The sequence below is a fragment of the Sorex fumeus genome, unplaced genomic scaffold (assembly GCF_029834395.1).
Source record: "Sorex fumeus unplaced genomic scaffold, SorFum_2.1 ptg000002l, whole genome shotgun sequence".
Classification (NCBI taxonomy): domain Eukaryota; kingdom Metazoa; phylum Chordata; class Mammalia; order Eulipotyphla; family Soricidae; genus Sorex; species Sorex fumeus.
The window spans coordinates 6,039,691-6,063,187 of record NW_026606059.1 but is presented as its reverse complement, the minus strand read 5'-3'; the positions used below and the strand labels follow the sequence as shown (position 1 = coordinate 6,063,187).

The following is a 23,497-nucleotide window of genomic DNA, read 5'->3' as shown; positions in this document are numbered from 1 at the left end:
AAAGAAACAAGGGGCCAGGAGCAATAGTATAGTGGGTAGGGCATTTGACTTGCTCATGGCCAACTGGGTTCAATCTCCAGCATCCCACATGGTCCCCTGAACACCACTGAGCATTGCCAGGTGTGGCCCCTGAACAAACGAAAGAGACCAGAGAGAAAGTGTTGGTAGGGATGTGAAGAGAAAAGAAACCTCATTCCATGTTGATGGAATGCCATGTGGTTATGCTTCCATGGGAGAGATTCATGACCAAACGAAAGCTCCAGGTGACCCAGCAATACCGTTCTTTGTCATCTACTCCAAGGACAGAAAAACATTAATTTGGAACGATGTGTGCACACCCGTGTCCATTGCAGTGCTATTTACAGTAGCCAACAACTTAATTGCCCAATGACAGATGGGTGGATGACGAAGTTGTAGTAAATATACACTTTGGAACACTGCTCGGCTGTAAGAAAAGATGAAGCCTTTTTAAAAAAAATTTTTATTAGTGAAACACCCTGAGGTACAGTTGTAGACTTACAAATTTTTGTGCTTGGGTTTCAATTATACAATGATCAAGTACCCATCCCTTCACCAGTGCCCATTTCCCACCATCACGGATCCAGTATCCTTCCCATCCCTCATCCCCCCATCCCACCCTGCCTCTGTGGCAGGGCATTCCCTTTTGTTCTCTCCCTCCTTTTGGGTGCTGTGGTTTGCAAAAGAGGCATTGAGTGGCAATCTTGTTCGGACTATAGTCTACTTTCAGCACGCTTCTCCCATCCTGGATGAAGCTTTTCTTAAAGAAGTTTTTCTTCAACCCCCCAGACAGGGGAAGACTTGGGGGGTGGGGTTGAGGGTGATGGGAGGGAATCTGGGGACATGTTCTGGGAAATGTGCTCTGGTGGACGGATGGGTGTTAGAACACTGTATCTGAAACCTAATCATAGGTTTGGTGAGGATGGTAAGGGTCTATCTCACAGTTGAAAAAAAGAAAAGAAAAGATGAAGCCTCACCATTTGCTACAACATGAATGGAACAAGAGAGGGTCACATCACTATCACTATCACTATCACCATCACCCTGTTGTTCTTCAATTCGCTTGAGCAGGCCCAGTAACGTCTCCATTTGTCCCTGTCACGTGCAAGTGTAGCCCGATGACATATTGGGGGCTCCTTCAGGGTCAGAGGGATGAGGACCATTCATTGTTACTGTTTTTGACATATCGAGTATGCCATGGGGAGCTTGTCAGGCTCTGCCGTGCAGGCAGGATACTCCCGGTAGCTTGCCGGGCTCTCTGAGACAGATGGAGGCTTTTGGGGCAGCCTCTAATCACCTTTACCAGTGTTCCTAGTCAGGCATATAGGCGGGTATGATACTCTCAGTAGCCTGCCGGGTTCTCTGAGAGTGAGAACTACAGAATAAAAGAAGCTTGGTTTTAGAGTTTCTGGATCTTGGCCATTGATGGGGTTACATGGCAGCTGGTGGGTGTAACTGTCTAGCTACTGGAAGGTGGGGGAGCTGGGTGGAGGAGGCCCAGTCCCGAACCAAGCAGGCTTGGAGATCTCAGCCCCGGGTCCCGCACACCTGGGTTCCTCTACCGGTTCCTCATCCAAGCATGTGGAGATTTCGATCAAGTGATATAAATCAGAAGGCGAAAGGCAAAATACCTGCTCATCTCACTCACATGCAGTAAACAGAAGCAAAGCAGGGGACAGTGTCCAATGAGGACAGACTGTAGAGCTGAGGTGACAGGGGCAAGCGGCAGGCATGGACTGAGAGTGTCCAGTGGACTGCGGTGGAGGGATATTCACACGCTGGTGGCAGCAGTGTGAGAGCATTGTGTCCCTAAGGCCAACACACATTCAGACTCTGATTGGGAGTCAACACACACATTCTGATTGGGAATCAGTGAAAAAGACATTACAAAAAAAAAAAAAAACCTTCTGTGGCCAGGACGGGTATAGTGGTCGAAGCTTGTCCATCACACATCCTACTGAGTTCGATCTCTGGCATCACATGATCCTTCAAGCCGCACCAGGCACAGCCCTGGAGGTTCCTGGCACACAAGGGGTGTTTCTGTGTATCCCTGGCAACTGCAGGGCTGGGCAGGGTCATCCTCAGGCCTCACAATAAGCCAGTTGCTGGGAGGGCTGAGAATCGCAGGTGGGCCCTGGACCACCTAAGCACTGCGTGGGAAGGAAACCAGAAAGAAAAATTAATAATCAGAGTCAAAGCCTCTTTGTATATCTACGTATTTGTTGAAATAATGATTCGGTGGATGACTGCACTGGCCATGACTACCTGTGTCCGCGGGTGCCTGCCCAGAGCTGGGGACACGCCCTCTCCCTGTTCTTTTCAGCGTCACAATCACTGATGAAAAAAAGACCAAGGGGGGCTGGAGCGATAGCACAGTGGGGAGGGCGTTTGCCTTGCACGCGGTCAACCCGGGTTCGATTCCCAGCATCCCATATTGTCCCCTGAGCACCTCCAGGAGTAATTCCTGAGTGCATGAGCCAGGAGTAACCCCTGTGTATTGCCGGGTGTGACCCAAAAAGCAAAGAAAAAAAGAAAAAAAGACCATGGGGTCTGGCACAGAGGCCCCGCATCGGACCTGCACCTTTTCTCTAGTCTGTGGGAGTTTCTCGGAACTTGGCTTCGCCCACACCTGAACAACTGCACGGAGATTCATGGCTCGAGAGCTGCGGGGGCACGTCAAGGCCAGGCTGGGCCCCTCGAGACTGAGCGTGTTGGAGAGTGAATACACACAAGGGACCGCCCAGCAGCCTGAGCCCTCAGGGTCGATTTGCTCAAGTGGGCCTGGTAATGTCTCCATTGTGAGACTTGTTGTTACTGTGTTTGGCATATTGAATACGTCACGGGTAGCTTGCCGAGCTCTGCCGTGCGGGCGAGATACTTTCGGTAGCTTGCCGGGCTCTCTGAGAGGGGCGGAGGAATCGAACCCAGCTCGGCAGGGTCGGCCAGGTGCAAGGCAAACACCCTATCTCTGAGCTATCGCTCCAGCCCTTGGGGGACCAGAAATCATTATTTTAGGACCTTAACTCTATTTTTATTATTAATTTTTATTAGTGAAACACCATGAGGTACAGTTGTAGACGTACAAATTTTTGTGCTTGGGTTTCGATTATACAATGATCAAATACCCATCCCTCCACCAGTGCCCATTTTCCACCACCATGGATCCCAGTATCCCTCCCACCCCCCCCATCACCCCCATCCCACTCTACCTCTGTGGCAGAACATTCCCCTTTGTTCTCTCTCTCCTTTTGGGTATTGCGGTCTGCAAAAGAGGCATTGAGTGGCAATCATGTTCGGTCCATAGTCTACTTTCCACATGCATCTCCCATCCTGGGAGGGTCCTCCAAACACCCTTTATTTGGTGCTCCCTTCTCTATCTGAGCTGCCCTTTCCCTTAGAATACCCGGCTGGCCTCTAAGCCATGGAGTAATCCTCCTGGTACTGATCTCGGCTATTCTTGGGTATTAATCTCCTATTTTGGAACTTGACTTGTTTATATCAATTTGTCTCTGAGAGAATTTGGTTTCCTTTCGTGCCGTCTAACTTAGAGTTGGTGTCTAAGAACCAACCGGTGGGGTTCTTAGAAACTCCTAAATGCGAACTCCTTCCCTTGTCTGGGTGCCTGCCAAGCACACGCAGTCCTGCTCCTCCTCGGTTCAGAGGCTTTGCGCGGGGCCCTGGCAGCCTGACATCACTCTGGGTCTTTTTCCGCCCCCGGCTTCCTCCTGCCCTGTGAGGTCGCGGTCCTGGGTCCTTGGACCCTAGCCCTGTCTAGTCCATCCGTGGAAGCCCAGTGACTGGCTGTGTCACCACTTCAGGGCATAAGGCCCCCCAAAGAGGCGACGGGCATGGGCAACCCACATGGTTTGCCGTCCCCCAGACAACTCCTTCTTAGAAGAGGGCCCGCGAGGTCAGCGTGAGGCAGCTCCAAGCTGAGGAGCGGCCTCCAGAGGACCCAGCTCTGCCAGCACCTTGATCTTGGCCTTCCTGTCTCCGGAGCTGGGAACGGCACATTTCTGTGGTCACGCCACCCAGGCCGTGGAGCTGTGCGTGGCGGACACAGCCAGCAGACACCGGCTCTTCGCAGATGTCCTCTTTGCTGTTTGCTTTCTGGAACCACGGCCAGCCCGAGGGCCGGGCAGCAGCACCGCCTCGGAGATGAGCAGAGCAGAGGCACCGTCCTGCATGCTTGGCTCTGAGTGCTGGGAGCTGGGCTTCCTCCTGGGCCTCTCTGGCACAGCTGCCGGGTGCCTGCCCTTTCAGCCACCTCCTGCCCCCGTGGCCTCCCTTTCCTCCTGCCTCACCTTTTCAGCAGGAGGGTTTGTCATACCCCTTAAGCAATGGAAATCCTCTTCCTGCCCCTGCCACTTCCCAGAAAAAGCTGCAGTTGGGTAGGGCGCTCCGGGGCTGGACCCCAGGGCGGGGGGTTGCTGGCCTGTCCAGGGGCGCTTTCTTCTGGAAGCTTGTGCATTCCCTTTCACGCCTTAGACTTTTCCACTTATTGCTGCCTTTGACCTGAGTCTTCCTTGCTGGATTCCGAGGCTCACAGGCGGGTCTTGCCGGCCCCTTCAGGGTAGCCAGTGCCCTTAGTCTGCAGAGCAGTGACCCAAAGCCCACGCTCCAACACCTCCTCCAGGGAGCCACCAACTCTTCCGCACCACCCATTGATGGGGTTAATGGGGACAAAGGCCATACTCTAGAGCTGACCTGGTCCCTGCTGGCCACAAACCAGGCCTGTGTCCTCTCGCCGGCCCCGTGTGGCCCGATGCTGGGCGTGTTCTCTTAGGAGCTGTCAGCAGACTGTCTGCAGTGGCACTTGTCTAGCTGTTCGCTTGTTCGCTGACCTCATGCTACCCCGGGGAGTTCACTCGACCTTTGAAGCACCGTCTCGGCTTCCTACAGAGACTGGGACGGCCCACGCTGTAGCTCTCGATTCCAGACTCAGCAAAACTTTTTTTTTTTTCCAATTGAGGTAACATTAGTTTGCCTTGTATGCAGTCGACCTGGGTTCGATTCCTCCACCCCTCTCGGAAAGCCCGGCAAGCTACCGAGAGTATCTCGCCTGCATGGCAAAGCCTGACAAGCTCCCCCGTGACGTATTTGATATGCCAAACAGTAACAACAAGTCTCACAATTCGTTGTGAGACGTTACTGGTGCCCGCTCTAGCAAATCGATGAACAATGGGAGGACAGTGCTACAGTGCTAGTTTACAAGTGTGTACACGTTCCTGTGTCTTCGGGCTATAACGTCAGCCTGCCACAGCCACCCTTGATGCTGATGCTCCTTCACCAGTGCCCTTGGGATCCTATTTGTCTGGGCTCCAGCCCGCCGCTTGGCAGCTTTGATTCTCCTGCCAAACTCTCCCGCGTTTCCACTAGCCCTTGCCTGTTCACTCTCCATCTTTCTCTCTGCGCCGTACATAAGCAGATCATCTGATGTTTGCCTTTCCCGCTTGGGCTTACTCCACTTAGCACAACAGTTTTCAGTTTTCTCCATATTGCAGAATAATGCCAGATTTTGTTTTCCCTCACAGCTGAGAAGAGTCCCATTGTGTGTATACACACACCACCATTTCTTGAGTGACCCGGGGGGGCGGCCCTTGGACTGTTTCCCGATCTTGGCTCGTACAAACAGCCCTGCAATATGGCAAGGCTCTGTGTTTCTGAATCAGTGTTTTTGTGTTTTAGGATAGATACCACGGCGTGGAGTCACCGAAACATATGAATGAGCCATTTTTTAATGTTTTGAGAGGTCTCCTTCCTGTTGTCCATTGAGGCAGAACCGGTTTCTAATCCCACGGTGTGAATGGGGGTTATCATCACACTCCCCGGCCCCTCCCCCCACACACACGCACTGGTTTCTTTCTTTCCGTTGTTTTAGAACGTTGGCCATCTTCATCTGTGTGAGATGCCATCTCGTTGTCGTTTTGACCTGCATTCCTCTGATAATTCGCGGTGATGAGCACTTTCCCCCAAGCCTGCTGAAAGTTGAGCTCTACCCGCTTGTTAAGACTGTTAGTTTTCTTTTAAAACAGATGATCTAGGGGGCTGGAGCAATAGCACAGCGGGTAGGGCGTTTGCCTTGCACGCGGCCAACCCGGGTTCAATTCCCAGCATCCCATATGGTCCCCTGAGCACCGCCAGGGGTAGTTCCTGAGCGCAGAGCCAGGAGTAACCCCTGTGCATTGCCGGGTGTGACCCCCCCCCCAAAAAAAAGCAGATGATCTAAGCTCATGGTCCCCATGGACACAATGCAGTGCTGCAAACACCCTTTTCTTTGTTGCATGGGCTCCCAGGGGGCCTCGGGAGGCTCAGGGGGCCTTGGGTGACCTCAGCTCACTGGCAGGGGAGTTGCTGTGTGAGGGTACAGGCTGCTGGGCCTGAGGCGTGGGTCCCCCCAACCTCCACTGGCCATGCTTGGGGGTCACCAATGCGCTGCACCGAGCACTGCTCATAGGAGCACTGTGATATCGATCCACAGGGTCAGCCACATGCGGGCTTGTGCCCTAACTATGTCTCTAGTTTCTGTAAATAGATTTTTCTCTTATGCTTTTCTTAACCTTTTGATTTTTTTTTTAGCTTACATTATTTTAAGAGTACAGTCTTTGATACACATAGAGAATGTGCTTTTTTGGGGGAGTGGGGGGGTGGGGAGCAGGGAGGGGTTACATCCTGCTTTGCTCAGAGCTTACTCCTGACTCTGTTCGGGGATTACTTCTGACAGGCTTGGGGGATCATATGAGGTTCAGGGAATCATACCCGAGTTGGCTGTGTGCAAGGCAAATGCTACAGCCACTCGACTATCACTTTGGCCCAATCCTATTAATCTCTTAAAGGGAAAAACCCAACCAAAGTGAACAATTAAGGTGAAGTAAATCTTACCCAAAGAATAACAGGCAGGGAATGAGCCACGTGTCTATGCACAGCGTGAGTGATACAAAAGTTCTCTAATTGTTTTCTTGTGTTGTGACAGGGCTTCGTCTTGGAGCGTGTGACTAAAGCCATCATTGCTTCTGGAAGTTCTATGTGAGTATTGTATAATGGCTGATCCTCCGGAGTATTTCTGTCCTTTTTCTTCTCAGACACAGAGAGACGAGGGTCACTTAGCCAGCTGCCATTATTTTCAGCTTTGAGGGACATACCCAAGATCGTAGGATGGGCATCTTGGCTTGTAACATTTTAGCACACCTTGGGACCCGATAGATGGAGAGTCATAAGAGCACAGGGACAGGGAATGACCTGCCCGTGGCTCAGTGATGGACACGTCCAGAAGATATGCAAGGCCCTGGGTTCGGTCCCTAACACAGAAAACAAGTTACAATCATAATACAAGGAAATTAAATCGAGGCTTATTTACATTAGAGCTTTTATTTCTTTGTTGTGAGGTCACACCTGCCAGTGCTCAGGGATCATTCCTGACAGTGCTCGGGGAACTTGTGTGGTGCTAGGCATTGAAAAGGGGTCAGCCATGTGCAAAGCAAGTGCCTTAATCTCTGCACTCTCTCTTTGGCCCACTTTGCTGCTTTGAAATTGCAGCTTTCTTCCTGAATATCTAACAGGTTCGAACTTACTGTGTTACAGTTCTATCAGTTTTATCTATTTCCACGTTATGAAATGGGAGCGTAGATGCTATCAGAAAATTTTATTCAGAAGCATGGCATCTAGAAATGTTTTCAAAGTACGGTTGGGGCCAGGGAGATAGTACACCAGGGAAGGCACTTGCCTTGCATGCAGCCAACCAGGGTTCAATTCCCAGCAACCTCATCAGGACCGATTCCTGAGCACAGAGCCAGAAGTAAGTCCTGGGCACAGCCAGGTGTGGTCTAGAAAAATAAAAGAATTATGTGAGTGGTGAGTTGAGTTTCTGCATGATTTCTCTTCTAAAATACTAGGAGGAAGTTCCCTTCACATCTGTACGGACTCCAGTTGAGCATTTTGTAAGAAATTCCTTTTGTCCACTTGGGGCACCCAACAGAGGCAGGGAAATTCCATATGAAAGTTATTTCATGAGGAATCGACATGACACGGAGCCAGCCATTCCCCTGACGTCTCCATTGTGCCCAGTTTCTCAGCCATGAAAACAGGGAACATACCCTCGGAAGCTTCTGGGTAGGACTCTTGTGTGAAATAGAGGGAATTTTTATAAAATGCCGGAGCACAAAGGAGAGCACTGAGCGAATGGGAAACGTCCTGGTGCCTTGTTTGTTTCTGATCGCCATTTCCATGGTTCCAATCATGGTTCCGATCACTGTTTCCACCGGGAAGAATGGCGCGGCTGGTCTTCACTGAGACAGGGGGTCAAAACGTACGTTGAGAACTGGTGTTCCCACGCAATGAGACACAGGGGAACGGGAGTGTGGGATGGTCTCATCTGAAAGATGCTTCTGGCCGGGAAGGCACGGTGCTAATGACCTGGGTTCAAGTCTCGGAACTCATGCTTATTTGCACCCCGCTAGAAGTGAGCTCTGAGCACAGAGCCAGGAGTGAGCCCTGAGCACAATGGGTGAAGCCCAAGAACAAAAAAGGAAAAAAAGAAGAAAAAAAGAAAAAGAAAAAAGGCAAGAGCAGGGACCGGAAAGTTGAGTTGTGGGCAGAGCGTTTGCTCGAACTCAGTGAAACGTCCCAGACTGGTGTTCCCATGTACAGACTCTTATATACTCCCGAGCAGGGACGCTCCGTGGTGAAGCCTTTCCCTTGAGAGGGGGCGTAGGCGGGTCACCTGCCCCATGGAAGCACTTAGGTGTGCTTGGGGGCGCCTTCCCTGGGGACAGCGGCGTCAAGCTCGTGGGTTTCCCTTGAGGTCCAGTGAGCTCCAAGTTCGTAAGAAAGGTGAAGGCGCTCTTTCCCCTTCCTCCCCTGCCCCTGCATCCGACCTCGGGACGCCGTGTGAGAGTGTGAGGGCCCATCTCTTCCTCAGCAGGAGCTGTCCCCCAGCCTTGAGCCCATAGTGTGATCTGGGGAGCTTGTTGAGTCATCCCGGGTTCCTAACGTGTGGCTGTGCTCTGAGGTGTCAGTAGCTCTCTGGCCACTGTGCCTGATGGTCTGTCTGTGTGATCACTCAAATCCAGAGTGAACACGCAAGACGGTGTAATGGTACGCTCTGGGGCAGTGTCATGCTCGCAGTCTGCTGTTGGCTGAATTGTCATCGAGCGCTGAAATGCCTGAAAACCGACACGCCTACGTACACGGCCCCAGAGCAGACATCACGGTTCTCAGCTTCTCAATCACGTCCTGGGAAGTGCGGATGTAAGTCCTCTGCCCCACCCAGGGATTGGCCGCCCATGACCAGGAGAGGCAGGCCCAGAACCAAAGGACGATCCGGCCTGGTCTCCCCCAGGACCACGTGATCTGAGCACACACCAGAGTGTCGAGGCGGGAGCTGGTCGAGGGAAACTCGGGGCGGGGGGGGGGGGAAGGGAAATGAACATTTTCTATCTAGAGGAGAGTTCGAACAGAAATGCCCAAAGGATGGAGAAAGAAGAGAAACAAAACACAGACACACCCAGTAATCTTCCAATTTTTTTTTTTTTACTTGATGGGTTCTTTCCACTCAGCACGGGCACGTTAGGCAGGATGCAGAATAAACGGTGACAGGTGTTCGGATGGAGGAAGCTCTCCGTGGAGCGCACGTACCTTGGCTGCTGACGCCAGATGACAAGATTCTGTGTCTGCGATGAAGGCACTTGTGAATGGAGAATTTTGAGTATTTTGGAATATGGAAAATGTTCCCATGGAGAGGAAGTTAAAATTTAGGGGGGAAGGAGAATGTTTTCTTGTTCCCCCGTGACAGCTGAGGTCTAGCCAACACTAACAGAGTGAAAGACTACTGGCTCCTGCTGAAGTTACTTGAAATAACTGCTCAGACATCAGAAAGTGTGTTCGGGCCTCAGGGCCGCATCAGGGCACCAGGGCCCTCAATTTTCCAATCTGAAATTGTTCAAAAGTCGAACTTCTGTTGACGCGCTCTTTATCCTAAGTAACTCTGTGGAATCACGGTTCATCCCCCACGACCCTTGGTGTTCATTTTTCATCTTGAAAAAAAAAATAAAAAGAAAGAAACCTGAAAACATTAAACACAAGTAAAAATCTTGAGATGTTATTATCCAGGTATATTAAAATAAAACCAGAAACTAGAAATATTAGTATATACACGACAGCGTTAAGTGACAGAACATTTTGCATTCGAAGTCTACAGTAGAAAAACCCAGTCAGCCGAATCTCTTGTCTCTGTGCTCGTGACTTATGCGCCTTATCATTCCTTCCTATCCATGTATAAATAGTCTCACGAAAATGGGCATCGCATCTTACAACAATTTCGAAAAGGATGCTGAACCAAAAAATAGTTCCGAAGACTGGCACTTTTACTTTCAAGCGTAGAACTAAAATTAACACAGGACCCTTAACACAGTGTCCAAATCATCTGAATCGAGAAGAGAATTCTTAGGCTGGGGAGGACCCTACGTGTCTCCTGGAACGACAGCGTCCAAAGAAAACGTCTCTGCAGACGGGATCGTGAGATGGAGAAGCATCGGAATCGGCTCTTCTCAAGGGCGGCAGCGTCTGGTGTCTGTTCTCTCTGCGGGAGTTTAAGGGAGGGCGTCCTCGTGGGCAGGGGTGGCAGTGGGCACGTCACCGAGAATGCGGAGGCCGAGGCTGGGGGCCCGAGCTGTGTCCACGGAAGGAAGAAGCTGGCGGTCTCTGATTCTGGATCAATCGCCAGGATCCAGAAAACACTTTATGGGGTTGACTTTGTTTTATTTAAGCATCTGTTTCACCTGCAAGCGCTAACAGGTCAGGTTAGTAACTTTCTAAACGGATCAGCCAAAGCACAGAGAAAAATCAGAGAAATGTCCTTGAGGGCATCTGCTTAAGAAACGAGTGTCCTTCCGTGGCTGCTGGGCCCTGGGCGGGCTGACCGCAGGACCTGGGCTCGCACCCCGGTTGTAAACACGAGCCAGCCAAGGGCATGGGGCAGAGGTTCTCGCCTACGAAGGTGGGGTCTGACTGTCGGCACAGCGAGGCAGGCGGGCGCCGGCGGGCAGGGCAGGGACCGAGTTCCCGGGAGGCAGGGCCGGCCCCTGAGCGGGGACCACCTAGGGCTCTAGGGCTGTTGCTGGTATTGGCCCTCGGTGGCCGTGTAGAAGTCGTCGAGGACGCTCTGCAGGTAGTCGAAGGTGGGCCGCTCCTCCGCCTTCTCCTTCCAGCACATCTTCATGATGTCGTACAGCTCGTCGGGGCAGTTGTCCATGCGCGGCATGCGGTAGCCCTGCGACAGGGCGGTCATCACGTCCGCGTTGGTCCTCCCTGGGAAGCAGACCCGAGACGTTAGACCCACCCGGGGCTCAGCGAGGCGCCCCCTGCATCGTCCCCGAACCCCGAGCCTCAGGAAACCACTGTCTCTAGCTGTTAGGGCGTTCGAGAGAACGCATCACTTCCATCCCTCTGTACCCGTAGGGGAAGGGAGGATGCAGATGAACAATGGATGCGACAGAGGACAAAGTCGTCCGAGGTCTCGGGGAGGCCTCAGGAGATACCAGGGCTGCCGACGCCCCAGCTCACGCTCTGACCTCCCCAACGGTGAGAAAATGGATCTCTCCATTTTCTGTGCTGTTTATAGCAACCCCAAAGAACCGATGTGGTTCCAGCACTGCAAGCGGGCTGCCAAGCCCTGCCAGGAGTGAGCCCTAAGCACAGAGCTGGGAGTGAGCCCTGAGCACAGAGCCAGGAGTGATCTTTGAGCACAGAGCAGGAGTAAGCCCTGTGCCAGGAGTGTTCCCAAAACAGACAACCCCTTTCTCCCCCAAAAAGAAAATAATTGATTTTGGGGGTGTGGGTTTTGTGGGGCAGTCTCCTGGAAGATGTGGGGTTGGAATAATGCATGAATCGAAAGCTTACTGTCAATAGCATTGTAAGTTACAGTGCCAAGAAGAAAAGAAAAGAAAAAGAAAAGCGGAGATGCTGGTACGCTTAATGCTAATTTATAACGATGAAGAGAACAAATGAACGTGCATGTGCACAGAGGAGTCGGTGCGCGTCTGTGGAGTGTGAGCCCAAGTGTGTTCTGCCTCTCTCCTTCCTGGTTCATGGCCGGGCAATGTCTGCTCCTCTGCCTGGGCCTCACCTTCCCCACGGGACCCGGGCCTCAGGGGCCTGACCCAGTCATAGCTCTGAAAGACAACTCAGCAGAGCTCAGCTCCTGCCTTGAAGGAGCACCAGCTTTTGATTTGTTTTCTTTTTTGTTTGTTTTTGCTTTTCTGGGTCACACCTGGCGATGCTCAAGGGTCACTCCTGGCTCTGCACTCAGGAATTACTCCTGGCGGTGCTCAGGGGACCATAGGGGATGCTGGGAATCGAACCCAGGTCGGCCACGTGCAAGGCAAATGCCCTACCCGCTGTGCTATTGCTCTAGCCCCAGCGCCAGCCTCTGAAACGGAAAGGTTCAAATAGACCTTGTTAGGGTCTCTCCAGCGTTGTTTACGTGGCGAACTCACTTGGCTCCTGTCTGCTTCTGAAACCCATCTTCAAATATTTGTGTAGGTGGAATGTTCTAAGCAGAAGATTTCATTTGCCCTAATGGCTCCTAGCCACGGGTCTGACTTGCATCCCGTTTCCTGCTCTGAATAAGATCATGTCGCTTCAGTTCTGGCCTGGGTTTTGGGATCAGCCAAGCCCCCTTGTTCCTCCCGACCTGGACCAAGGGCACAGGTCTGAGGTCTTCGTGGACAAGGAGTCCACTGCATGCCTAAAGCTGCAGTGAGGCCTACTTGTGGGACCACGGTGGAAGCACATCTCTCCCTTCCTTCCTGGCGACTCCCGAGAGTCACACAGGCTTGATGCAGACGTTCCTTCCTCATTCCTCCGTGTTCCCCCAACTCTCCCAGCTCTGCAGAGCACCTCAGGGTAAAAGCTAGGTGGCTTCCTGCTGCAGGAAGTCTGTCCCTCCAGGGGCAGGTAGACACGCCGGGCAGAAGGAGCCTTGTGGAAGGAAGGGCGGAGGGTTTGCCTCAGCGGACAGGGGTGTCGCTGGGTTCTGACAGCTCAGGACGCAAAGCGTCTGAGGCTGCCCGTCAGTTTCCATTTGTGCTTGGCTGTGCCCTTCCGTGGCTGCTGAGCTGGCACTAGTCCAGACATGGAGGTGATGGAGACCGAGCTCTGTCCCGCGACACACAGACCAGAGAGGAGGACCCCTCAGGAGGGTAGGGGGTGGGCAACAGGAAGGGACACCGGAACAGCGCACAAGTCTAGATGACAGACACAACCGGGAACAGCAGACACGGAAGAGGAAGGGGAGCGATCGGCAGCAGATGGAAATCTGCGGTTGTAGAAACCGTGATGGTCTTGAACGTGTGCACACGCAAATGAGCACGCGTGAGTCTCTGTGCAAAAAACATGCCTGGGTGCGTATGTGCTATGTAAACACACATGTGCGTCGCGTGTAAGCGTGTCTGTACGTACATGTGCATGTGTCTCGCTGTGCATGTGCGTGTGTTTGTGTGTAGAATTACCCAGGACCACAGTCCCCTGCTGGTCATTACTCTCCAAAGACAGACTATTGTCTTCCCCAAGCGTCACCGTGGCCAGCACAAGCCTCCAAGCTGGATGTGTCCACGCCTCCTGACTCTGATGCATGGTACAAAACTGCTGGTCTGATCGGATCGCAAACAGCCCAGAAGACACAACACCTCAGGAAACATGCCATTTCGAACATCCTTTCTCTGTTAAGTGCAAACACACACACACACACACACACACACCTGAAAAAATCCCAATAACCCCCATGCACAAAACATTCTCTTTTTTCTTTAAAAACAACAACAAAATAAAACTACACTTTGTCACTGAAAAACAAAAAGAAATAATGTCTGCATCTGTATGATATCTGTATCGGCATCTCACTGTGATTCAATTAAAAAATACATTAATTAAAAAAAATTTAAACAACAGATAAATATTCTAGTTTGGGGGTCAGAGAGATAATACAGCGGGTAAGGTACCTGCCTTGCATGAGGCCAACCAGGGTTTAATTCCTGGCATCCCATGTGGTCCCCCAAACATTGAAAGGAATAATTTCTGAGTGCAGAGCCAGGAGTAACCTAGAAGTACTTCTTGGTGTGGCCAAAAAACCCCAAAATTATTCTAGGGTTATTTTGAGAGTGAAATGAAGCTCTTTTATTAGCCCCCATTTCTGCTTTATATTTTTTCTTTTGGGGTCACTCCTGGTGATGCTCAGGGGTTATTCCTGGCTCTGAGCTCAGGAATTACTCCTGGCGGTGTTTGGGGGTTCACACTGGATGCTGGGAATGAAACCCGGGTCGGCCTCGTGCAGGGCCAATGCCCTCCCAGCTGGACTGTCACTCGGGCCGCAGCCCTGCTCTGAGTCAAAAGCATGACCCTGGGCTCATCTCTGACAGAGCCTCGAGCTCCCTCCTCAGCAAAGAAAGGAGGGGCGTGATCTGGGAGGGGGCGGAAACTCCAGGCTCTGTGGCCAGGGCGCTGCCCGCAGGAGGCCTGGTGAAGTCCTGCCCCGGGAAGTCCTGAGGAGAGAAACTGCTGGGGGCAGCAGGCCCAGCAGAGGGGGGCGGGGTGGGGAGAAGCGCGGGCAGAGACGGGAAACGGAGGGCAGAGGCTGAGGAGACACTCCTGAACACCCAGGCCACAGTCCAAGGAAGTTCCAGAACATCCTGTGGACACCAAGGGAGCGACTCCACACCATTCCACGTCGAGGTGGCAGCGGAGTTGAGTTTGTGGAGATAAAACGGGGAAGAGACTTCAGGGGTCTGGGGAGTGGGGGTGGAATGGCAAGGGTGAGTCTCTCACCCACTCAGCACATCCTCATGTTGCTCCATGCCTGGAGGCCTGCCTCATGGGCGGGGGGAGAAGGCAGCTGGGATGGAGAAGGGATCACCGGGATCACTAAGTCAATGAGGGTTGGGGGGATCGCTCGGGGTGGGAGATGTGTGCTGAAAGTAGAGAAGGGACCAAACGTGACGGCCTCTCGGTATCTGTATTGCAAACCACAGTGCCCAAAAGTAGAGTATGGGGGAGAGAGGAAGAGAGAGAGAGAGAGAGAGAGAGAGAGAGAGAGAGAGAGAGAGAGAGAGAGAGACAGAGAGAGAGAAAGAGAGAGAGAGAGAGATGGAGGCAGGGGGAGGGTTGGGTTGGGGGTTATACTGGGGACATTGGCGGTGGGGAATGTGCACTGGTGGAAGGATGGGTGTTCGATCGTTGTATGGCTGAAACTCAAACATGAAAGCTTTGTAACTGCATCTCATGGTGATGCAATTAAAAAAAAAAACAAAACAACAACAACAAAAAAAACACCACTCAGCAAATCCTCCCTGAGGCCTGTGTCACATCCCCAGGTGCCGCCAGTCTCCTGCCGACTGGGTTTCTGACAGGGCCCGTGTCCCCAGCCTTGCTCCCATGGGCCCCTGGCCGGTGCTGTCCCCTACACTGCACATTTCACCTGCCCATGGGGCCGTGCACGTCACCCATCATGGGCTGCTCCCCACTGCAAGGCAGCTTCCGGGCAGGGCTTGGGGCTGCCCCTCCCGACGGCCACCCTGACCGGGACTGCACCCTTGGGTACTGTCTTGATTATGGGGATGGCGTGGACACGGGAAACTTGGTTTGAAAATCACCTTCCCCAGCGATGAACAAACCCAGCCTGCACAGAAGGCGGCGGAAAGAGGCCGGGCAGAGTGCAGCCAGGAGGGCTCTGGGCATCTGAGAACCGGGGTAGCACGCGGTCACCCCAGACACTGAGCGCTTTGGAGGGCTGATGAGAGACAGACGCGGTTCGTCCCTGGGTGGAAGGTTCCAGAGCACTGCACGCAAACCTTTGTCTCAAAACGCATCATCCCAAAGCCTCGCCACTCCCCACGTCTAGGTGTTTCCTAACTGCACCGGCAAAGCATGAGTCCCTCTGCAAACCCCCGTGTCGCTCACTGCACAATACTGCGATGACGGCAAGTGTGTTCTAGCATTCGAAGGAAGTGACGGAAATAATCAGTGAAGAAAAAGAGTAAGCACGCAGTCAAACAAGAGGCAGAGAAGGTCTTAGAATTTCTTTCCAAGAAGGATCAAAATCAAGCTGTGACCACTTAGTAGCTCAATAGGTCTGTTTTTTTTTTTGGTCTCCTGCATTTGTGTTGTTGTTGCTTTTGGGTCACACCTGGCGATGCTCGGGGGTCTGGCCCTCGGGAATCACTCCTGGAGGTGCTCAGGGCACCACACGGGATGCTGGGAATTGAACCCAGGTCTGCCACGGTCAAGACAAGTGCCCTCCCTGTGGGCCGCTCTCTCCATCACGGCCTCCTGCGATTTCACTGCTCCCCGCCTCCCCTCCGTTTATCACTGGACTGGAAATCGGTAAGTAGACAGTACCTGGGTAGGGAATTTTCCCGTAGGTGACGATTTCGTAGAGGAGAATGCCAAAGGACCACACGTCGGACTTAATGGTGAAACAGCCGAAGTTGATGGCTTCTGGAGCTGTCCACTTGATGGGGAATTTAGCACCTAGGGGAGAGACAGGAGCCTTACTTGAGTGTCTGAGCCGAAACAAAAGCCGGTGGGCGCAGGGACCCTCCGCAGCAGTCGCCATCTCAAAGAGGCACCGGAGACACAGCACAAAACAGGGCCCAGAGTGTGCCGAGAGGCTGGTCCCCCTGGGGTTCCCTTTGGGGTATTCTCTTGAGATGCAGCGTCTGCGCCATCCTTCCAGAAAAGCCCTCTTGAACTCCCTTAGACACACGGGAGAGAGAGAGACACACGACAGAGTCCAGGCCCTTATTCTCAGCTCGCGTGTCGGTCTCTCTATGTCAGTCCCTAACACACTGCAATTACTGATATTCAGATTTTTCCTAATAAACCCATACTATGTTCATGGGGAATAAAAATAGCTCTGGATGCATATATTCTTTTTTTTGGAGGGGGCGTCACACCCAGCAGAGCCTGGGCTTACTGGCTCTGTGCTCAGGGGACTTGGGTGACCATCTGAGGTGCTGGACTGTGTGCAAAACAAGGGACTTACTTCCTGGGCTCTCTCTGCGGCCCAGATATGTGCTTTGAAGACTCCTCCTGGCCCTTGGCGATCCTTCTCCCCCCTGCGCTCTCTCTTTCTCTTCTTTCTTTCTTTCTTTCTTTCTTTCTTTCTTTCTTTCTTTCCTTCTTTCTCTTCCCGTCTCCCCCCTCCCTCCCTCCCTCCCTCCCTCCCTTCCTCTTTTTCTCTCTCTCTTTCTGCCACACCCAGGGATGCTCAAAGGTGACTCCTGGCTCTGCACCCAGGAATTACTCCTGGCGGTGCTCAGGGGACCATATGGGATGCCGGGGATCAAACCCAGGTCGGCTGAGTGCAAGGCAAATGCCCCACCTGCTGTACTACTGCTCTGGCCCCTGACAGTCTTCTTGAAGCCCAATACTAGGCATGGGGCCTCGCTCTCCTGAGGAAACTGTGCTTGGACGTCGCAAACGGGGTTACTTCTCAACACTACGGGTTTCCAGCACTGCCGGGGGTACTCCCCGAGCACTGAGATGGAAGGAAAGGAATGGAAAAAAAAGTCACAGTAAAACCACATTTAAACAGACAAGTCCGGTCCGCTTTGGGGTTATTCTACCAAAGGGATTCTTCTCGGATGCAAGGGACTCATCAGTTCTCTCAGCGAGGGCTCGGGCTGCTTTGGGACCGCTGGCCGGGACCCACCTTCTCTGGCTGTGTACTCGTTGTCCTCGATCACCCGAGCCAGGCCGAAGTCAGCGATCTTACATATCAGCGAGTCGGAAACCAGGACGTTGGCTGCGCGCAGGTCTCGGTGGATGTAGTTCTTCCGCTCGATGTAGGCCATTCCCTCGGCGATCTGAAACAGAGCCCGCTCTGGTCAGCATTCGGGGGAGAGTGGCAGAGCGCCCGCAAGGGATGCTGGCGAACGCGTCCTGGCCCGAGGGCCTGAGCCCGCAGATTCTGACCATTTGATTTTCAAATGTGGAGAGTAAACGTTGAGATGACACCCCCCTCCCCAACTCCAATACTGGAAATCACTTCTCAACAAGTTCTTTTTTTTTTTTTGAGACAGAGAGAGAGAGAGTGAGAAAGAGAGAGAGAGGGAGGGAGGGAGGGACGGAAGGAGGGAGAGAGAGAGGGAGGGAAAAAGAGGGAGGGAGGGAGGAAGGGAGGGAAGGAGAGATGGTGGGAGAGGGAGGGAGAGGGAGGGAGGGAGGAAGGGAGAGAGAGAGGGAGGGAAGGAAGGAAGGAGGAAGAGGGGGAGGAAGGGAGGGAGGGAAGGAGAGAGGGAGGGGGAGGAAGGGAGGGAGGGAAGGAGGGAGCGAGAGAGGGAGGGTGGGAGAGAGAGGGAGGGAGGGAAGGAAGGAGAGAGGGAGAGGGGGAGGAAGGGAGGGAGGGAAGGAGGGAGCAAGAGAGGGAAGGTGGGAGAGAGAGGGAGGGAAGGAGAGAGGGAAGGATGGAAGGAGAGAGGGTGGGAGAGAGAGGGAGAGAGGGAAAGAGAGAAGGAGGGAGGAAAGGAGGGAGGGAAGGAGGGAGTGAGAGAGGGAGGGTGGAGGGAGGGGAAGGAGGGAGTGAGAGAGGGAGGGTGGAGGGAGGGGAAGGATGGAGTGAGAGAGGGACAGAGGAAAGGAAGGAGGGAGAGAGGGAGGGATCAAGGGAGGGAGGGAGGGAGGGAGGGAGGGAGAGAGGGAGGGATGGAAGGAGAGAGGGTGGGAGAGAGAGGGAGAGAGGGAAAGAGAAGGAGGGAGGGAAGGAGGGAGTGAGAGAGGGAGGGTGGGAAGGAAGGAGGGAGGGAGGCGAAGGAGGGAGTGAGAGAGGGACAGAGGGAAGGAAGGAGGGAGAGAGGGAGGGATCAAGGGAGGGAGGGAGGGAGGGAGGGAGGGAGGGAGAGCACAGGAGCAACAAGTCCTTCAGCAGCTTCGTGTCCTGTTCTTACATGAAGATGTGAATTCCCAGATTTTCAAGAGAAAGCGACAAGCCAGGACAAAGAAGTGACTGGGGTCTCCAGGAGAGTCCCTGGTCAGCCGTGACCGAGCGTCAGCCTCCAGAAAGAAGCAGCACGCCACATCCCGGGACCTGGGGCCCCAGGCCTGCCTCAAGCACAGTCACGAGATGGGGGGTCAGACAGAAGCCAACACTTCCTCCAATCACAGGGTGGGGTGGGGGTGGAAATGGCAGCTCACTGCTTTTTTTTTTTCCGTGTTTTGGATCACACCCGATGATGCACAGGGGTTCCTCCTGGCTCTGCACTCAGGAATGACTCCTGGCGGTGCTCGGGGGACCCTACGGGATGCTGGGCATCGAACCCGGGTCGGCCTCGTGCAAGGCAAACGCCCTACTCGCTGTGCTATCACTCCAGCCCCCCAACTTTGTCATTTCTGGGGGTGTTCCAGAGCCTCCGGGACGGGAGCACTGACTGCCCTGAGCCGAAGAAAGTGCTTTAGAGAACGTCCCGGTCTAACACAACCAGAGTAAGATGCTGCTCCGTTGCTGTATCTGCGACAGGAACGTGGCAAATGATCCTGGTGGACCCAGGGTCCGACCATCACAGTATCCTTCCCTACTTTGCCCTCCCCGTGCCACTGACCCCGCGGCTCACGTCAGTCAGGTGCCCAAGGAGCACTGCCTCAAGCAGAGACAGTCCGAGTTCAAAGACAAGAGTGGACGCGCCAATCGGATGCGATGCATCTTCTGCGACCGAGAACTACCTGTGGGCCCCGGAGCGGTGGGGGTGAGGCCGGGCCAGGCGAGACCCTCTGCCTGCTAGGGGAGGGGAGCCCCCTCCCTGGGGGCACCTCAACCCGCTTCCCTTCCACAGCGGTTTGGCCCACTGCAGCCTTGGACAAGAGTGCCCAAGTCCCCTGTCCATGCAGGTCATTCCCTCAGGCGAGTCTCAGAGCACGTCTGGGCTCCAGGACACAGCGGGGAAGGGGACCTGCCATCCACCTGGACCTCCACACTCCTCAGCACACCCAGGCTCTGGGTCTCTGCACCTGGCATCCCCCGGGGCCACTTCACTGACAGGTGGCCTCCTCTGACAGGCCTCTCCTGCCTCCTCTTCCTCCACCAGTGGGTCCTGTCCCACGTCCCTGCACCTCCGGTGTGGACCCACGGGGCCCAACAACAATGTGAATCCTTCGAGTGGCTCAGGGGGCGTGCGCCCCCATCTGGCACTCGCATAAAGCCTGCAACCAGATACAAACTAGGGAGGCAGTGGACGCTAGACGCAAACACAACTGAGGTGTGTCAGAGCAGCTGGCAGGTGCCATCAGAAACGGTACAGACCCTCCTCCAGAGATGAGGGTCAGTCACACAGCTGTTTAACTGCTGACACGGAAAAGGCCTCTGAGATCTGGCCATGGGGAACACCTCCCTCACTCTTGGTCACCGATTTTTTTTTTCTTTTTGGGTCACACCCAGTGATGCAGTGATGCACAGGGGTGACTCCTGGCTTTGCACTCGGGAATTACTCCTGGCAGTGCTCAGGGGACCATATGGGATGCTGGGAATCAAACCCAGGTCAGCCACGTGCAAGGCAAACGCCCTCCCCGCTGTGCTATCGCTCCGTCCGGCCCTTTGGTCACCGATTTTAATCCCCAGCTCCTTCGGACTCTTGGAACTTGTGAATGCTCCCGGCACACCCAGACCAAGTTCCATCTTTACACAAACCTGGATGCGTTTTTCAAGGCGACTCTCTGACATAATGACAGAGTTGCAATGGGCCCAGTTTACTTTGGCGCTCCTGGCCGTGTCTGAGTGCTTTTCGGAGTTCATATTTCAAACAATAATAATAGTATTGTACTCGCCGAGACCAGGATTCAAAACAAGTGCATCAGCCAAGCTGGACACACAATGGACACGGGGAGCAAAATTGTAGCTCTCTGCTATGACCTGCCATGGGATCACGAAGGACCGTGGCCCTGCTGGTTCGCTCACTCGTTCTTCCTCTCCCTGGGCTGCTCCTTTATTTTTTTTTATTTTTATATATATATTTTTGCTTTTTGGGTCACACCCGGCGATGCTCAGGGGTTACTCCTGGCTTTGCACTCAGGAATCACTCCTGGCGGTGCTCACGGGGACCATATGGGATGCTGGGAATCGAACCCGGGTTGGCTGCGTGCATGCAGGACAAATGCCCTACCCGCTGTGCTATTGCTCCAGCCCCTGGGCTGCTCCTTTAAACAAGAAAACCCTCCTCTCCCGCTGCCCCCAATTGTTGTGTTTACTTTGGCTAAAGCAAACCCAGCTGCATTTCACAACAGCAGGAAGGAATCAGAGGCCGCTGCGCTAACGAATCCAGGATCAAGTTGTCTTCCACGGAACAGTCTCTCCTTTCCCGCGACCACCCCTGGCGGTCGGCAGCAGCGAGAAAGGGCTGTCACATAGCGCACATGCCAAGACTCAGAAGGGCTTCCTCTGCGCCCGCAGCGTCTTCAGAAGGCCCCGCTGGGGAAGGAGTTAATGGAGCAGCTCAAATCTGGCGGACCCAGCAAACTGCTTTGTGGCAAGGATATTTTGCTACACCTGTAGGTGACTGTAGGTTGCTAGGGGAGCGGGTGGGTGTTCATAGCATCACTCGGCGAACGTTTACTCTCTAGCTGGCACCGTTTGACTTTCTTCTTGTTTCTATGGGCTAACGAGCCAACCAGGTAAAAGTGTTCCCCATTTCCGTGATACAGACATACAACGAGGCTCAGAGAAGTTCAAGGACCTGGTGAAAAGCCGCCCCAGAGAGAAGCAGGGTTCACACCGAGTTGGGTCTCGACACTGAGCGTCAAGAGAGCTTAGAACCGACCAGATAACTAGTTGCTTCTAGAACTTACTTCCCATTGAGAAAAGGCCTTCTTTCCTGAGAAGACAGAGATAGACTTCTGAAGTTTCCTCTCATGATATCTGGAAGAGCAAGTCTCTGCTCAAACACTCCTGGCTAGAATTCCAGACAACCACCCAGGAAGTACAGAAAAGCTTAGTTTGTCTAGAACGTTTCCTCAGCTCTGCCCTGCAACCCCATTTGGAAAAATTATGATTCAATTTAAATGAGTGAATTTCGGGGCTGGAGAGACAGCACAGTGTGTAGGGCATTTGCCTTGCACGTGGCCAACCCGGGTTCGATTCCCAGCATCCCATATGGTCCCCTGAGCACCGCCAGGAGTAACTCCTGAGTGCAGAGCCACGAGGAACCCCTGTGCATCGCCAGGTGTGACCCCAAAAGCAAAAATAAATAAATAAATAAATAAATGAGCGAATTTCTCCTGAACCGGGGAAATTAGCTACAAAGACAGTATTTTTTCAGATAGATCAAGGGTGGTGGGCCCAAACCTTCGTAATAGCCGAGATGTCCTCATTCCCCAGGGACCACCCTTGGTTCTCTTGGGGGCTACAATTTCCAACATGAGATTTCCAGAACTTTTTCCACTCGAGACCCCTAGGATTCATTCCGCATCTGAGCGTGACTCCGTTTTGGTCACACTGCATATTCAGAGACTTTACTGTTGCCAGATTTTTTTCATGGCCTCTGCGGTCCCTTCCGTGACCCTTGGTGGGGTCCTGAGCCGCCGCTGAAGAAGCTCGGGTTCGGAGTAGTGAGGTTACCACTTCAAAGATGCTAACTGGGCGCGGGGGGCGGGGGGCTAGGACAATGGTTCAAAAGATGCTAAACAGAACAAAGGTTTATTTAATTTTTGTTTCGGTGCCACACCCAGCGGTGCTCAAGGGTTATTCCTGCTCAAGAATTACTGCTGGTGGCCTTGGGAGACCATGCGGGGTGCTGAGGCTTGAACACAGTCACCCAGTTAGCCGTGGGCAAGGCCAACACCCTACCCACTGTGCTGTTCCTCAGGCCCCTGGAACGCAGGGTTAGATTTAAAGCCAATTTTGCCCCATGACTCGAAGGAGCGAAATAAGATGGATGATCTATTATTTTCTGGCCTTGGATGAGGTTGAGACCGTCGGAATGAAAACAACCAGGCTAAAACGAAGCAGGAAAATGCTCTTTCATCCAAACTACCCCAAGATGCCGTGAAAAAGCAATAACGATAATTCCCTTTAGGAATCTGTCCGGGTGGGAAGGAAATTACTTTCCCAGAGTCCTTCACAGGTGAGCGCAGTGCTCTGCAAGCGAGTTCAATTTCCCCTTCCGTGCCTCTGGTGGTTAAATTCCATTCTGTAACTCATAAGTCAATATTTCTCAACTGCGGCTGGCTACCCCGGGAGCTTTTAAACGTCACTCCCTGGTTCTCACCTGAACCTGCAGGAGCGGGGCCTGGTGTGAGCCACATGAGTCCAAGTGGAGGCCTGGGACACCAGTTGGGATCCCGGGTCAGCGGCCGCCGTGATGTCAGGGGGAAGTTTGTTGTCGGAATGCAGCAATTTGGACTCTGTCCCCAAATCTATTCAGCTAGAACCCAAACGCCCGACTCAACACGCCCGACTCAACACGCATGTGAAAGCAGAGAAGCCCTCGGGGAGTTTATAAACATC

At 53.2% G+C, this 23,497-nt stretch overlaps 1 protein-coding gene across 2 annotated transcripts in view; it reads right to left on the bottom strand.

Moving 5' to 3' along the window:
* Positions 1-10,676: 10,676 nt before the first annotated feature.
* LYN (LYN proto-oncogene, Src family tyrosine kinase) overlaps positions 10,677-23,497 on the bottom strand; it is a 123,142-nt gene continuing 110,321 nt past the window's right edge. For both annotated transcript variants that reach the window (XM_056107440.1, XM_056107483.1), the window contains exons 11-13: positions 17,720-17,873; positions 16,405-16,536; positions 10,677-11,322 (exon numbers count right to left, since the gene is read on the bottom strand). In XM_056107440.1, coding sequence (XP_055963415.1) covers positions 11,120-11,322; positions 16,405-16,536; positions 17,720-17,873 — 489 coding nt within the window. In that variant the 3' untranslated portion in view covers positions 10,677-11,119. The remainder of the gene's footprint in view (positions 11,323-16,404; positions 16,537-17,719; positions 17,874-23,497) is intronic.